The sequence below is a fragment of the Mesoplodon densirostris genome, chromosome 10 (genome assembly GCF_025265405.1).
Source record: "Mesoplodon densirostris isolate mMesDen1 chromosome 10, mMesDen1 primary haplotype, whole genome shotgun sequence".
NCBI classification, from domain to species: Eukaryota; Metazoa; Chordata; class Mammalia; order Artiodactyla; family Ziphiidae; genus Mesoplodon; species Mesoplodon densirostris.
The window spans coordinates 69,462,630-69,480,040 of NC_082670.1; the positions used below are offsets into that span (position 1 = coordinate 69,462,630).

The 17,411-nt window shown below is 44.2% G+C and overlaps 1 protein-coding gene across 5 annotated transcripts in view; it reads right to left on the reverse strand.

The window, feature by feature from the left end:
- Positions 1–17,411, reverse strand: part of SCAP (SREBF chaperone) — an 87,190-nt gene that overhangs the window by 27,039 nt on the left and 42,740 nt on the right. For 4 of the 5 annotated variants that reach the window (XM_060110147.1, XM_060110148.1, XM_060110146.1 and 1 more), the window contains exon 2: positions 12,855–13,078. In XM_060110147.1, the coding sequence (XP_059966130.1) occupies positions 12,855–12,976 (122 nt within the window). In that variant the 5' untranslated portion in view covers positions 12,977–13,078. Of the gene's footprint in view, positions 1–12,854; positions 13,079–14,192; positions 14,214–17,411 lie in introns of those variants that run through there. The other variant, XM_060110145.1, reaches the window with a different exon arrangement.

Sequence of the window (17,411 nt, forward strand, 5' to 3'; positions counted from 1 at the left end):
GACTGGCTGTTTTCTCTTAAATTACATCTACTAGAGTCATCCACAGTGGCACATGTAGCAGATCATTCTTTTCCATATGTACTATTCTGCTGAATGAACATATTACAGTGCATCTATCTATTCCAGTGTTGAGGAACATCTGGCTGTTCCCAGCTGAAGCTATTAAGAATAGAGCTATTGTGGTAATTTTTATGTATACACTCATTTTTATGTAAGCACTTATTTCTGTTGGGTATATTCATAGAATGAAATTTCTGGGTTGTGGAATATATGTATATTTAGCTTTGTAGATAACACCAGTTTTCCAAAGTAGTTATTTAAAGTAGTTATTTAAATTTATGTTCCCACCAGCAGTGTGATAGGAGTTTCAACTGCTTCAAATCCTTGTCACCTCTTGATATTGTCAGTCCAATTAATTTTAACCATTTAGAGGAGGAGGTGGTGGTATCTCTCTGTGGTTTTAATATACAGCAAATAGTGTCGAAAACTCTTTCATGTGCTTATTAGCCATTTGGATAAATCCTCTTTTGTGAAGCACCTCTTCAACTCTTTAACTGTTTTTAATTGAGTCGTCTTTATATATTCTAGATATGAGTCCACAGTCCTTTATACAGCTATGAATTTCCCTCTTAGTTCTACTTTCGCTGCATCCCATAAGTTTTGGTATATTGTGTTTTTGTTTTCATCATCTCAAGGTATTTTCTATTTTCCTTTCTGATTTCTTCTTCGACCCACTGGTTGTTTTAGAATATACTGTTTAATTTCCATGTATTTGTGAATTTTCCTTCTATTATTTTTTTAATTAAATTTATTTATTTTACTTATTTATTTTTGGCTGCGTTGGGTCTTTGTTGCTATGCACAGGCTTTTTCTAGTTGCAGCGAGTGGGGGCTACTCTTCATTGAGGTGCACGGGCTTCTCATCACAGTGGCTTCTCTTGTTGCAGATCACGGGCTCTAGGCACGCAGGCTTCAATAGTTGTGGCACATGGGCTCTAGAGCACAGGCTCAGTAGCTGTGGCGCACAGGCTTAGTTGCTCCGCAGCATGTGGGATCTTCCTGGACCAGGGCTCGAACCCGTGTCCCCTGCACTGGCTGGCGGATTCTCAACCACTGCACTGCCGGGGAAGCCTTCCTTCTATTATTGATTTTTAGTTTCATTCTGCTGTTATTGGAAAAGATCCTCTGTATGATTTCGATCTTTTTAAATTTACCGAGACTTGTTTGTGGCCTAACATATGGTCTATCCTGGAGAATGTTTATGTTCACTTGAGAAGAATATGTATTGGTCTAGCTGGTTTCAGTGTTGCTCAAGTCCTCCATTTCCTTATTGATCTTGTCCGCTTGTAGCCATCATTGAAAGTGGAGTATTGAAGACTTCAACTATTACTGGAAAACTGTGTATTTCTCCTTTCAATTCTGTCAATTTTTGCTTCATATATTTTAGGGATATGTTGTTAGGTGTTATATGTTTATAATGGTTATATCCTCTTGTTGTATTGAAGCATTTATCAATATATAATGTCCTTCTTTGTCTCTAATAAATTTTTTAATGTTGTCTGATAATAATATAGCCACTTCAGCTCTCTTTTAGGTACTGCTTAGCATGGAATATCATTTTCCATCCTTTTACTTTCAACCTCTTTGTGTTCTTATATCTAAAGTGTAGTGTATATCTAAGGACCTCCCTGGTGGTCCAGGTGGTTGAGACTCCATGCTTCCAGTGTAGGGGGTATGGGTTCAATCCCTGGTCAGGGAACTGAGATTCCACATGCTGTGGGGTGCAGCCAAAAAAAAAAAAAGTTAAAAAAAAAAGCGTAGTATATATCTAAAGTGTCTTGTAGACAGCATGTAGATAAAGTCTTTGTAAAATCAAATTGGCCACTCTTTTAATAGGAGAGTTTGATCCACTTACATTTAATGTGATTACTGACAAGGAAGGATTTATTTATGCCATTTAGCTATTTGTTTTGTCTGTCTTATATGATTTTTGTTCCTCAGTTCCTCCATTGCTGCCCTTTTTTTAAGGGGGGGGTATTGATTTTTTGTAGTGTGCCACTTTGATTCCCTTCTACTTTCCTGTTCTACATATTTAAAAAGTTATTTTCTGGGCTTCCCTGATGGCGCAGTGGTTGAGAGTCCGCCTGCCGATGCAGCGGACATGGATTCGTGCCCCAGTCCTGGAAGATCCCACATGCCACGGAGCACTTAGGCCCGTGAGCCACGGCCACTGAGCCTGCGCGTCCGGAGCCTGTGCTCCGCAACAGGAAAGGCCACAACAGTGAGAGGCCTGCGTACCGCAAAAAAAAAAAAAAAAAAAAAAAAAAGTTATTTTCTTAGTGGTCACCTTGGGAATTCTATTATTAACAACTTATATAGGTTGAATAGAGGGGTTCAACAGCAAATCTGAGCAGAGAAGAAAGGATCAGCAATCATGAAAATAAGACAACTGAAATCATGCAGTCTGAGCAGCTTAGCTTCAACAGGATACACACACTCTGTCTATACATCCTTGTCTCTCCCCTTTTATATTGTTGTCACAGATTACACTTTACATTTAATCTCTTTAATGTAGATTTTAAATTATTGTTTAATACACTTGCCCTTTAAATCACAGAAGACAAAGAAAGAAATTACAAACCAAACCAACAATACTGATTATCTTTACTAGTGTTTATTTTTTCTTATGGCTTCAAATTGCAGGGTAGGTGCACTGGTAACAATTTCCCTCAGCTTTTGTTTATCTGGAAATGTCTTAATTTCTCTTTCATTACTGAAGTATAGTTTTTTGTTGTTGTTTTTTTCAATTTGAAAGAGTCACTGTTTAATTTTTTTTTTTTTTGGCCCACACCCTGCCACATACAGTATCTTAGTTCCCTGACCAGAGACCAAACCTGTGCCCCCAGGCTTCCCTGGTGGCGCAGTGGTTAAGAACCTGCCTGCCAACACAGGGGACACGGATTTGAGCCCTGGTCCGGGAAGATCCCACATGCTGCAGAGCAACTAAGCCCATGCGCAACAACTACCAAGCCTGTGCTCTAGAGCTCACGAGCCACAACTAATGAGCCCATGCGCCACAACTACTGAAGCCCGTGTGCCTAGAGCCCGTGCTCCGCAACAAGAGAAGCCACTGCAATGAGAAGCCCATGCACCGCAATGAAGAGTAGTCCCCGCTCGCCGCAACTAGAGAAAGCCCACATGCAGCAACGAAGACCCAACACAGTCAAAAATAAATAAATAAAATTTAAAAATATTTAAAAATACAAAACAAAAACCGGTGCCCCCTGTGTTGGAAGCGCAGTCTTTTTTTTTTTTTTTTTTTTTTTGCGGTATGCGGGCCTCTCACTGTTGTGGCCTCCCCCGTTGCGGAGCACAGGCTCCGGACGCGCAGGCTCCGGACGCACAGGCTCAGCGGCCATGGCTCACGGGCCCAGCCGCTCCGCGGTATATGGGATCCTCCCAGACCGGGGCACGAACCCGTATCCCCTGCATCGGCAGGCGGACTCTCAACCACTTGCGCCACCAGGGAGGCCCTGGAAGCGCAGTCTTAACCACTGGATCGCCAGGGAAGTCCCTGAAGTATAGTTTTATAGAATTTAGAACTCTTGATTTTTTTTCCTTTCAGCACTTTAAATATGTGATCCCACTGCCTTCTGGCCTCCATGGTTTCTGAGAAGAAATCAGCTATTAATCCATCGAGAATCCCTTTTATGTGAAGAGTTGCTTCTCTTTTGCTCCTTCCAAAAGCTAAGGTTCAACTGTTTGGAGGGAGGTGTCAAGGGCTGTCTCTGGACTTAGCTAAGGTTTTGCTGGGGAAAGCTCTGCACAATGCCTGGGCTGACCCCTGAGCTCTGGGTGCAGAGAGGAGTCCTGGGGCCCAGAGCTAAGACTGCTGAAGCTCTAGCTCTACTACAAGATGAAGGCAGGCAGTACATTTTATTTATCTACATTCACTTTCCATACAGTAGCTGCTCAAAACATACTGACTAAAGGCAGCCTGTTTCTCAAGATTTGAAATATGTAAAATATCTGTGAATTCCAGGAGTCTAAACATTCCAGCAGGAAGAGAAAGAAGGGCAGCACACTCCAGAGCATCCACTTTCTTAGGATAAAGTCTCTTAGGAAATGTCCACAGGCCTTGAAATGCTTAAAGTGGCTTACAGTCATTCTCCAATCTTGCCCTGGAGCCACACAACTCCCCTCTTGCTTCTGAGGCTCTGTACTTGCTGGAACACTCTTGCTCATTCTTCTCTTAGATAACTCAGCTTCAAGGCCTCAACTACAGTATCATTTGCCTAGGAAGTCTTTCCCCTTTCCCCAAAGTCTGAGTTAAGGCCCCTCCTCCTATTTGCTGCCAAAATGCCCCGTACTCACCCCAACACGGTTCTTATCACTGATGGTGAACCTGCCCATTTCTGTCTCTATAACAATGATGATGGTTTCTAACTCTCACTGAGTACCTACTGTGTGCCAGGTGCCTTCCATCTTTTTTCTCATTTAAGCCTCACCACAGGGACTTCCCTCGTTGCCCAGTGGGTAAGACTCTGTGCCCCCGATGCAGGGGGCCTGCGTTTGTTCCTTGGTTGGGGAACTAGATCCCACGTGTGTGCCACAACTAAGAAGTCCACATGCTGCAACTAAGAAGCTCGCATGACACAATGAAGATCCCACGTGCTGCAACTAAGACCCGGCGCAGCCAAAATAAATAAATAAATAAATATTAAAACAAAACAAAACAAAACAAAAGCCTCACCACAACCCAACAAGGCACGCAGAAGCTATATCCCCTCTAGCCCCCAAGAAAGTGACAGAACCAGTATGTGAACACAGGCAGTCTGGCCCCAGAGTCCACCCTCTTAACATCACAGTATACTCTTGTATTACATTTCTGTTTTGTTTAAAAATTTAAACAATCATAAATTCCTTTTAATAGAAGCTCAAGAAAAACACCAAGGAAAAGATTCTACAAAAATGCAAAATGGGGGCTTCCCTGGTGGCGCAAGTGGTTGAGAGTCCGCCTGCCGATGCAGGGGACACAGGTTCGTGCCCCGGTCTGGGAGGATCCCACATGCCGCGGAGCGGCTGCGCCCGTGAGCCATGGCCGCTGAGCCTGCGTGTCCGGAGCCTGTGAGCCGCAATGGGAGAGGCCACAACAGTGAGAAGCCCGCGTACCGCAAAAAAAAAAAAAAAAAAAAAAATGCAAAATGCAAGCTTCCCTGGTGGTGCAGGGCTTCCCTGGTGGCGCAGTGGTTGAGAGTCTGCCTGCCGATGCAGGGGACATGGGTTCGTGTCCTGGTCTGGGAAGATCCCACACGCCACGGAGCGGCTGGGCCTGAGAGCCACGGCCGCTGAGCTTGTGTGTCCGGAGCCTGTGCTCTGCGACGGGAGAGGCCACACAGTGAGAGGCCACACAGTGAGAGGCCTGCGTACCGCAAAAAAAAAAAAAAAGCAAAATGCAAGGTTTCTTTTTTTTAAAGTTCTTATTGGAGTATAACTGCTTTACAATGTTGTGTTAGTTTCTACTGTACTACAAAGTGAATCAGCTATACGTATACATATATCCCCTCTTTTTTGGATTTCCTTCCCATTTAGGTCACCACAGTGCATTAAGTAGAGTTCCCTGTGCTATACAGTAGGTTCTCATTAGTTATCTATTTTATACATAGTATCAATAGTGTATATGTGTCAATCCCAATCTCCCAATTCCTCCCACCCCATCCCTTTCCCCCTTGGTATCCATACATTTGTTCTCTACATCTGTATCTCTATTTCTGCTTTGCAAGTAAGATCATCTATACCATTTTTCTAGATTCTACATATATGTGTTAATATATGATATTTGTTTTTCTCTTTCTGACTTACTTCACTCTGTATGACACCCTCTAGGTCCATCCATGTCTCTACAAATGACCCAATTTCGTTCCTTTTTACGGCTGAGTAATATTCCATTGTATATATGTACCACATCTTCTTTATCCATTCCTCTGTTGATGGATATTTAGGTTGCTTCCATGACTTGGCTATTGTAAATAATGCTGCTATGAACATTGGGGTGCATGTGTCTTTTTGAATTATGGATTTCTCTGGGTATATGCCCAGTAGTGGGATTGCTGGGTCGTATGGTAGTTCTATTTTTAGTTTTTTAAGGAACCTCCATACTGTTTTCCATAGTGGCTGTATCAATTTACATTCTCACCATATGTGGAAATTCTTAATAAATCTACATTTCAACTTGTGTTTTGTAAATGAAGTCCATCACAATGGAGCATGTGCTGAGGATTTGGAGTGTAGGTTCACAGGTGGTCCCTCCTCCCCGGGACAGGAGCTTGACCACCAGCTCCACTGCTAACTTGCATCCTAGGATCTGGCCTTCCCCTCCCTGTCCAGGTATCCATTTGCTGCTGCCCCCTGCAGGCACCTGACCAAAACATGGAGGGCTGTTCAGAAGTGCATACCCCGCAGTGTCCTGGAGCAGGCTGAGGCACTGGCCATCGCCTATCCCAGGCTGGCTGCACCACAGCAATCTGATGGGCATTTTGGCAGGAGGAAGCCTTTCATCCACTCCCATCCGAGCATATTTTAGTACGTTTAACAGTACGTTTCCCCTGCTTTCTGAAGCAGCAGCTCTGCATTTCCATGTTGCACTGGGTCCCACAAATGATGATGTTGGCTCTACATCTCCTCCCATTCTCACTCCTAGTCATCTGTGATGGGAGCTCAGGAGACACTGAAGACATACAGGAAGAGCAACCAGAAAAATGACACTCAAGAGATGTGGCACAGGACACCTCTCTGGAGACATCAGGAGTGGGACATGTTTTCTCTCTTCCCTTCTCAGGGGAGAACAATACAGGACTAGGGGTGGGGTAGTGGAAGACTATAAAGGGAAATTTCTGAGATCTCCTGATCTCTCTTCTGTTGGAGGAAATTTGGGGTTGGAGGAAATTTGGGGTGATAAAGCAGTATTTGATCTCCTACAAGCCTTTCAGAGCTTTTCCAGAGCTCGTGTGTGAGGTCAGGGGTAACTTCTGCTTGGAGGGAGGCTCTGGCTTTGGAATGTTGAACAAGACCCAGGAGCAGCTGCTGGAGCTGGTCCCCTGGGCTCTTGAGTCTAGGCTTTGGGGCAGAGGTCAGTGGTGCTCTGGGACTTTGTTCTCAGCTATCCAGCCCAGCTCTCCAAAGCACAGGTGCAGACAGGGCTTCAGTTACTCAGATTTCTTTCTTGTTCATTAAATGGAATATAAATGTGTCCAGAGAGTGGCCACATAGGTACAAAAAGAGGGAGCCTGTTCCATAGTCTCCTGTGTGCCCACCCACAAAGGGGTCACGATGATCGTGGGGAAACCTGAGCTGTAGGCAGACAAGGGAGAGAGGTTGAGAGCGGAGGCCACCACAACTGAGATGTCCAGCCTCAGCCTGAAGGTGCTGCTTTCCTCCAGAGAAAAAGGAGGAGGAAGGGATCAAGTCTGCTCTCAGATACCCACACAGGTTGTAGGATTATCCTCCTTCAGGAGGTCTGGAATGGTCTCATCATGATTCCAACTTGCTCTCCAAGTTAAAATCCACCCTCTCTAACCATGACCAGGCAGGTTATGAAATCACAGGTGACCTGATGACTCCTCACATTAACCTCTGACCCACACATAGGGCAATTAAGCTGGCCTGGCACCCAGACACTCTTCCTTCATTCCACAGCATACCTACCACTTCCCAGGACAGGTCCCAAGAAACAGCACCCTCTGCCTTGCTGGACTGCTGCTGAGCCACACCTCTGGTCCTGGTGGCCTAACTTCTAGGAAATGTAAACAGATACCTCTTGCCACAGTGCCTACTTGCTACAAGTTTCATCAGATTTTCCCAGAGGAAAGAGCATTTATGGCTCCCAGGGTGATCCAGTGGGATGAACACAGCCCAGGCAGCTGCTAGATCCAGATAGAGGTAGCAAGAGCAGCAGTCCTTTCGGTTCAAGCTGAACAACTCTCTCATTCCAGGTACAATAAAGGTAAGCAGTTAAATGGAATCTGAGTATCTAATAAAACTACTAAAAGCTGTCTACTCATTTCTCCAAAGAAGACATACAGATGGCCAATAAGCACATGAAAAGCTGCTCAACATCACTAATTATTAGAGAAATGCAAATCAAAACTACAATGAGGGCTTCCCTGGTGGCGTAGTGGTTGAGAGTCCGCCTGCCGATGTAGGGGACAGGGGTTCGTGCCCCGGTCTGGGAAGGTCCCACATGCCGCGGAGCGGCTGGGCCCGTGAGCCATGGCCGCTGAGCCTGCGCGTCCGGAGCCTGTGCTCCGCAACGGGAGAGGCCACGACAGTGAGAGGCCCGCGTACCGCAAAAAAAAAAAAAAAAAAAAAAAAAACTACAATGAGGTACCATCTCAAACCAGTCAGAATGGCTATCATCAAAAAATCCACCAACAATAAATGCCAGAGAGGGTGTGGAGAGAAGGGAACCCTCCTACACTCTTGGTGGGAATGTAAATTGGTACAGCCACTACAGAAAACAGTACGGAGGTTCCTTAAAAAAACAAAAATAGAGTTGCCATGTGATCCAGCAATCCCACTCCTGGGCATATACCCGGAGAAAACCAAAATTCAAAAAGATACATGCACCCCTATGTTCACAGCAGCACTATTTACAATAGCCAAGACATGGAAACAACCTAAATGTCTTGACAGATGAATGGATAAAGAAGATGTGGTAAATATATACAATGGAATACTACTCATAAAAAAAGAATGAAATAATGCCATTTGCAGCAACATGGATGGACCTAGAGATGATCATACGAAGTGAAGTCAGCAAGAGAAAGACAAACACTTTATGATATCACTTATATGTGGAATCTAAAATATGACACAAATGTGACCTTATTTATGAAACAGAGACAGACTCAGACATAGAAAACAAACATATGTTACAAAAGGGGAAAGGGGGGTCAGGGAGGGATAAATAAGGAGTTTGGGATTAGAAAATAGAAACTACTACATATGAAATAGACAAAACAAAGTCCTACTGTATAGCACAGGGAACTATATTCAATATCTTATAATAAACCATAATGGAAAAGAATATGAAGAAGAATTTGTGTATATATATATAACTGAATCACTTTGCTGTACACCAGAAACTAACACAACATTGTAAATCAACTATCCTTCAATTTTAAAAAAATTACAGAATATGAAAAAAAAACCTACCTATTAACCACACTTTATTTTCTGCAGGCAACCTGAAGCTCTGGCAGAAGGGGAGATGCTCTGGATAGAAAAGCTTCCCATACAGAAGAGGATAGCGAGGCTTGTGCCCTGGGTCCACAATATCTGGTCTCCTGTCCATAAAGGCCCAGAATCTCTGGATTTTCTGATACAACCTTTATCATCTTTGGTGGCTGAGGGACTTCATCTAGCCTTAGAAATTTTCTCCTGAGCCAATCAGATTTTAAGAAAAATTTTAAATTCCTTTACAATCACATAACAAAGATGCTGGTTTGAAAAAGTAAGTACACAGCATTAAGAATGTGACGGTACACCCCAGTACAGGGTGGCTGTAAAGATAAGAGGAAACCACAGTGCCCTTAGAGAGTGGGACCACAAGAGGCAGCAGGTTCAGAAGGGTGCGCCAGGGTCGGAGCCTCCCTGTGCTTTTGTTGGGAGAGCGGCGAGCTGAATGAACACAACCATAAACAGGAAAGGAGGCAAGGAAGATGCCACCTATTCTTCCTGTAGGGCTCGGCTCAGGTGTTCTCCTCCCTGGAAGCCTCCGTAACGCTGTCTCCCTTTGCACCAAGGTTAGGTCCAATGTGCTATGCACAGTACCCAATGGCACTGAAGTTATCTCTCTCAGGCCGAGACTGTGGGAGGGACTATGTTCTGCGTCACTGGTCTGGCACAGTTCTTGGCATATATTATAGCAATCTTTATTGAGGTGGCTGTAAAACCCAATTTTATGCTCTCTCCTCAACTTCTGTTATGTAGGGCCACTGCTTCAAAAAGCCTCTCTATCCTCTGTCTAGGCAGATCCCGCCAGGCCCTGTCCCTGGCCCACTGCAACTGAGATTCTCTTTCTGAGGCTTCTCGTTCAAGGAGCAGACTCCCTGCAGCGAAAGGTATCAGCACCAAACAGTGTTCTTCATAAAGTTCATGTCGCCACAGCGAAGTGGAGAAAGTACAGATTTGGATCTGCCACACAGACCGGCCAGTTGCAGCACATACCACTTACTATCTCTCCACATTAGTTTCATCATCAGCAAAAGAACTAGGGAATAACCACCTCCTCCAAGGATGTTAGGCGACCAAATGAAACACTGTGTGTGGAAGCACCTGACCACAAAGCCAGTGCTCAGTGAAGATTAGTTTTCCTTTCCCTCCTATCAGCCCAGTCCTACACTGAGGCTCACCCACTCCCTTCTCAGGACTGATGTTCAGCCAAGACACCTGTGGGATGTAAGACAGGTGTCTGCCCAGCTTGGCTGCATTTGGGCTGTACTGGTTGTTAAATATTGTTATTATCACATTTGCCTCTTCCCCCATCCTCCATTCCATTCTAATTCACCCAGAGTCGAGAAGGAGTCTTCCACGCTTGAGACCTTAGCCATCTCATAAAGTTTTCATACCAGAGGCCCCCAAGTCATAAATCCAAGGACAATCTGTTTTGAAACACTTGTGTGATATCAAATTATTCATTCAAAGATAAAGGCCAATTGCACCCAGCTACAACTGCAGCTGCTACACATAGCCTACTTTCCCTGTCCAGGAAGCTGCCTGGTCCCAGCTGGCCAAATCCAATCCTCAGAAGATGAATGGCAAAGAGGAAACATCCTTCCCTTTTCCGGTAGCTAGAGCCATCTTTGTGGAAGGGGAATCACAACCACCTCCTCAACTTACACTGCCCATAGAGCAGAGGTCCCCAACCGTTTTGGCACCAGGGACCAGTTTCGTGGAAGACAATTTTTCCATGGACCGGTGTGGGGGTGGGTGGGGGTGGTTCAGGCGGTAATGCGAGCGATGGTGAGCGCAGAGGAAGTTTTGCTCGCTCACCTGCCGCTCACCTCCTGCTGTGTGGCCCAGCTCCTAACAGGCCGTACTGGTCCGTGGCCCAGGGGTTGGGGACCCCTGCCACAGAGAACACAAGTTTAATTCAATGTGTTCATCCATTATATATTTACTCACCATACACATACACATATAAAGAAGCTATCAACTGAGAATGTATGAAGGGGAGCAGGACCCCACCCACCTCTAACAGAAGGCAATATGCGTAATGATACCCATAAGTGTCACCGCAAACTGCTGCTCTAGAAGTTAGAATAAAAGAGAAAATACTTTCAGCTGAGACACGGTAGAACTTCAGAGAAATTTTCAAGAAAGACACACAGCCTAGTGGTTCTCAGCATGTAGTCCCCAGGCCTGGGAGCTTGTTTAGAGATGCACATTCTTGGGTTTATCGAGACCTGATGAATGAGAAACTGGGGTAGGGCCCAGCAACCTTGCTTAACATGCCCTCCAGGTAAGTCTGATGCTAGCTCAGGTTTAAGAACCGCTGCCCTAGCATATGGGCCAGGCCTAGAAAAGTATGATTTTGAAAGAGGCAGATGGGTCAATTAACCTACAGGACAAAAAACCGAGCAAATCCAAGAGCTGGGTTCTCAGAACACTCCTAATTCATCAGTTACGGGACAGAGCTACAAGTGTCTAATCTTGTACAACACAAATTAACAAAGTTTAAACATCAGTACAAATACACTGAGCCAGAGTGAGAAGAGCCAGGGGGAACAGAGTGCCACAGGTGCAGGCACCAGAATCCCTTTAAAGCTGGATTTGAACCCCAGTTTCCCTACTTATTAGTTGTGTAGACCAGGCAGGCCTCTAATCCTCCATCCCCCACTGGTTAAATGGAAATATAACTGGATCACTTCCCAAGGTTTTTATGAGGATTAACGAGACATTTAATTAGATACCTGAAGCACCAACACAGCACCCAGCAGGAAATTCTCAATGAATATGCTCATCTTTCCTTGTCCTAATTAGGGAAGAACTTGCGATCATTAACAACTGAATAACGAGTTCAGTCCTGAACCATCCTTCTTCCAGCACAGCACTGAAAACATCTATAAACGTTAGATGTACAATGAATCTGGAAACCATAATTCTTTCCAGAGACAAAGATAATCAGTTAGGCTCTTTTCATGAGTGTCAGTGTTTGAGAGCCAAGGGGACCATTGGATATCATCTTACATCAAACGTCTCCTTTCACAATGTCCTCATCAGCCACACTCTTCAGGGCTCTATGGGGCCCTATGACAGAATGACAGTCACAACAGTCCTTGATGAGCACAGCAGGCCCCAAATATCAACCAGAGGTCAGAAGGAGGGTCCACATGAACACAAGAAAATGACTAGAGAGTAGAAAACCAAGTCTCTGGGGTTAGCCTACAAGACAGTGTCCAAGGAACTGTTCAAATGGACTTTGCCTTGCAACATTCCAAGGCTCCTGCTCTTAACCAGGTACCAAAAGGAAGCTGCCACTGTTGAGAAGGAAAATTAAAAGATCATGCTTTCAATTATCTTGCAGTTTCTTAGAAACATCTAAACGTTATTTTGAGACAGATTACCAGCAATGTGAACAAATCTGGTGACTCACCAAGTCAGGGCCAGCCTGGACTGTTTTACTGTCGTGGCTAAACACCCCAGGACTAGAGCTTTCCACTTGACAGATCCAATGAGCCTCAAGTTCCATTGTGTAAAAAGCACACGGTGCAAGGGCTACTGAACAGTCAGGGTTAGGAAATCTATTGTGCCAAGGCACTGGCCCCCCATATCCAGGGCAACTTGGAAACATACCAGCAGGCTAAGATGCAGAGCCCCGTGAAGAGAATGATGGGGATGGGGTAGGACGCACAGAACAGCCCATGGTTGTAGAAGGCCTGAGATATCTTCTCACGCAGCCTTTCAGTCAGGGTCATCCTCAGCTGAAGTCACCTTGCTGCCATCCCGGAAAGTGACCATGGATCAGCCTGGCACACGTTGGACAGCACTGACAATGGACACCATCTGCAGGCAGGCACCTGGCAAGAAGGGAGAAAAGCCAATTAACAAAGAGTACTTGGCTCTCAACACTAGGGCTGCTGGGGGAGGTGGCAGGGACGTGGACAGGGAATCAGGAGGCCTACACGCAAGATCTGGAGACATCAATCCCAAAACACACACACACACACACACACACACAATCTTGGTCAGCTCCTAGTGACTGTGGGTAGTGTCTAAGTAAGTCTAACCAAAGAAACAAAAAAACTGCCTCTCTAGCTCTGGTAATAAACTCTCAATCCTCTTCCATATTAGGTACTTCTAAAAGGCCACTCCCTAGAGGGCATTTTTCTCACACGTGGCACAGGAAAGCACTCCTGTGTAACAGACAGCACCTTCAGCTGCTCTTGGCCAAATGGACATTCTGGAAACCGCCCCCCTCCATTCTCTGTGCACAGGCCAGACCGAGAGAAATCCTTGGGAAAAACCTTTATACAAGGTCTGATCCCTCAAAAAACATTCTTACACAAACAGTGATTCACTGATAAAGAAAGTCCAGTGGGGTCAGCCCTCAACACAAAAACACCAAAAAGCCTAGGCCCCTGACATAAAACAAAATTCACTGTGACAGTGGTATTGGGTAGACATCTCTGCTCCTGGTCCCCCAGTTGTTCCTGGGAGGGTGAGGGCAAAGGGCCCCTCCTATTTCTGCCTGCCCAGCAGCTGTCTCCTCCTTGGAGTAACAGCAGTCCAGTGTGGCTCTGAGAACCACCTTTCTCCACAGGATTTGGCCTGGACGTAACAGCCAGTTAAGGTGCCCCTCCCTGACCCCCGCCAGGCTGGTTAGGCCTCTCTCCCTGGCCTTTGCCTTCTGAGCAGAAAGAAGCAAAACTGGATACGGTGGTGTTTATTCTTCCCCAAGAGGTTCCTGCTCCCCAGATCACGGGCTGCTCTGGCTCCAGCCCTTTCTCAAGACGAGCTCATCAGCTCTTCTTTCCAGTCTGTGAGCCACCCCATATCCTTCCAATAAATACTCTTTTTGCTTGTGTGAGCCAGTTAATTTCTGTTGCTTCCAAGTAGAGAAACTTAAACAAATAAAATCAGAATAGAAGACTCTAGCAGAAGGGCCCAAGAATCTAGAATTCCTTTCCTTACTGAGCTCGCCGATGAAATTCAAGTTTAAATCCACTTCTCCTGTTCCATGTTGCTGTTTTCTTTGGTGTGTGCTGCAGGGAACCTGCCCAGACATGTATCTTGGCTTGATTCAGCTCACTGATGAAAACCCAGGCCAAGGAGATGATTCCTCAGAAGTGTTGAGACCAGAAGGGAGAAGCAAAAGGAGTCACACCACAGCCAATTCACAAGAAGGAATGGCTACCACTCCATCCACCTTCCTGGAAGCACAAGTCTCAGGCGCACATGCAATTTTCCAGTCCAAGAACCATCTAAGGAAATAGTACAAAGAACCCTCTGTGGGTCAATTCAGAAGGCAACAGATAGAGGAATCGGCAGGTGACAGACGCTGACCCGAGAGCAGAGGTGCTGACAACAGCTCAACCATTCACAAGGCTCACCTGGAACATAACAGCTCAGAAAGGTCTCAAGCAGTAGACCTGCAGCAGGGCACCAGCAACAGTGCTCACCACCCAGCATAAACAAGGACTCAAGGGAAGCAACGTTTCTGCTCCTGTGTCCCCAACCCTCCGTTCTACTTCAAGGAGAAAAACACACACTAATGAGATATATGCCTGTGGAAAGACGCTGTCAAGAGGATCCCTGAAGACTGATGGCCATAAACAAGTTGTAGCTTTTCCAACCTCAGTCCTCTGCCAAGCCCCACATCTCTTCCCTTAAGTGTCCCAAAACCAAGCCCTCCAGGAAATTGCGATCCTACTAATTCTAATCTCCTTCTCAGGCCTCTTCGCACACAAATCGGTAACACAAGAAGCAGGGGGCAGGGGTGTGGGTGGGTTCTCTTATACATGGAACTACTAATATGAGAAAAAAACCATTTCACTTCAATTCTGCAGCAAATACAAATCTTTCTGACATGACCTTAGTCGTTTTCAGTTTCCATTAATCCTTATTAGTTATACTAATTGCTAATTTTCACAGCACCAGGAAAACAAAATAAAAAAAAAAATCCAAATTCTACTTCATTACACAGCCCACCTACCTGAACCGAGCAAGAGGGGAATTATTCATCTTTACTCCACTGTATTCATTTGAACACAAAGCTTTTCCAAAGCAAAATTTATCCTAAGAAACTGCCAAAATATTTTCCAGAGTGCCCATACCATTTTACATTTTCACCAGCAGCATGAGACTTCATTTCTTATCATCCTCACCAGCATTTGGTATTGTCACTACTCTTTATTTTAGCTGTACTAATAAGAATGTATTAGTATCTTATTGGATCTTAATTTGCATTTCCCTAATGGCTAGTGACACTGAACCTGTGCATGTGTGCATGTGTCTGTGTGTGTATTCCTTAAGACGTTATATATATGAGATCATGTAATTTGCAAGTAGAGATAGTTTAACTTCTTTTTCAATCTGGATGCCTTTTGTTTTTCTTGTAAAATTGTTGTGGCTAGAACTTCTGTTACAACGTTGAATTGCAGTGGTGAGAATGCATCTTATTCCTGATCTTAGGAAAGGAGCATTCAGTCTTTCACCTTAAGTATGGTATTACATGGGAGTTTTTCATATAAGCCCTTTATCAAGTTGAGGGAGTCCCCATCTATTCATAGTTTGTTGAGTGTTTTGTTTTTTTAATCATGATAGTGTATTATGCTTTGTGTCTTTTGAGATGATCATGTGGTTTTTTATTTATCCTACTAATAAGGTGTATTACACTGATTGATTTTTTTTCTCGTATTGAACCAACTTTGCATTCCTGGGTATAATCCCTTTAAATTTTGCTAGACTCTGTTTAATAATATTGAGAACTTCTGCGTCTATATTCATAAGGGATACTGGTGTGTAGCTTTCTTTTTTTATGTCTTTGTCTGGCTTTGGCATTAGGGTAATGCTGGCCTTGTAGAAAAACTTGGAAAGTGCTCCCTTGTACTTTTATATAACAGTTCATGATAAAACTTCTTTAAACATCTGGTAGAACTTACTAGTGAAGCCATCTGATCTTGGGCTTTTTTTTGTTTAATTAATTTATTTTATTTATTTATTTCTGGCTGCATTGGGTCTTTGTTGCTGCGTGCCGGCTTTCTCTAGTTGCAGAGAGCGGGGGGCTACTCTTCGTTGTGGTGTGCATGCTTCTCACTGTGGTGGCTTCTCTTGCTGCAGAGCACGGGCTCTAGGCATGCAGGCTCAGTAGCTGTGGCATGCGAGCTCTGTAGTTGTGGCTTGCAGGCTCTAGAGCACAGGCTCAGTAGTTGTGGCACATGGGCTTAGTTGCTCCGCAGCATGTGGGATCTTCCCAGACCAGGGCTCGAACCCATGTCCCCTGCATTGGCAGGTGGATTCTTAACTACTGTGCCACCAGGGAAGTCCTTGGGCTTTTTTTTTTCTGTGTGGGAAGTTTATAAACTATTAACCTCTTTACTTGTTACATCTATTCAGATTTTCTATTTCTTCTTGAGTAAATTTTGTTAGTTTGTGTGTTTCTAGGAATTTGCCCATTTTTACCTAGGCTATCTAATTTATTGGCATAATATCTGCTGTTCAAAGTATTATAAATCATTTTCACTTCTAAAAGTTTGGTGTTAACGTCCCCACTTTCATTAATGATTCTAGCTGTTTGAGTCTCCTCTTTTTTTTCTCAGTTGTTGATCTTTTAAAAGAGCAAACTCTTGCTTTTATTTACTCTATTATTTTCCTAGTCTCTATTCATTTGTTTCCACTCTAGCCTTTATTATTTTCTTCCTTCTGTTTGCTTTGGGTTTATTTTGCTCTTCTTTTTCTTCTTGCTCTAGTTTCTTAAAAGTTACTGATTTGAGCTCTTCTTTCTTATTTATTTTTTATACAGCAGATTCTTATTAGTTTATCTGTTTTATACATATTAGTGTATATATGTCAATCCTAATCTCCCAATTCATCCCACCACCACGACCACCACCCCCTGCTTTCCCCCTTGGTGTCCATATGTTTTTTCTCTAATCTGTGTCTTTATTTCTGCCTTGCAAAATGGTTCATCTGTACCATTTTTCTAGATTCCACATATATGCGTGAATATGCAATATTTGTTTTTCTCTTTCTTACTTCCATGTCTCTACAAATGACCCAATTTCGTTCCTTTTTATGGCTGGGTAATATTCCATTGTATATACGTACCACATCTTCTTTATCCATTCGTCTGTCGATGGGCATTTAGGTTGCTTCCATGTCCTGACTACTGTAAATAGTGCTGCAGTGAAC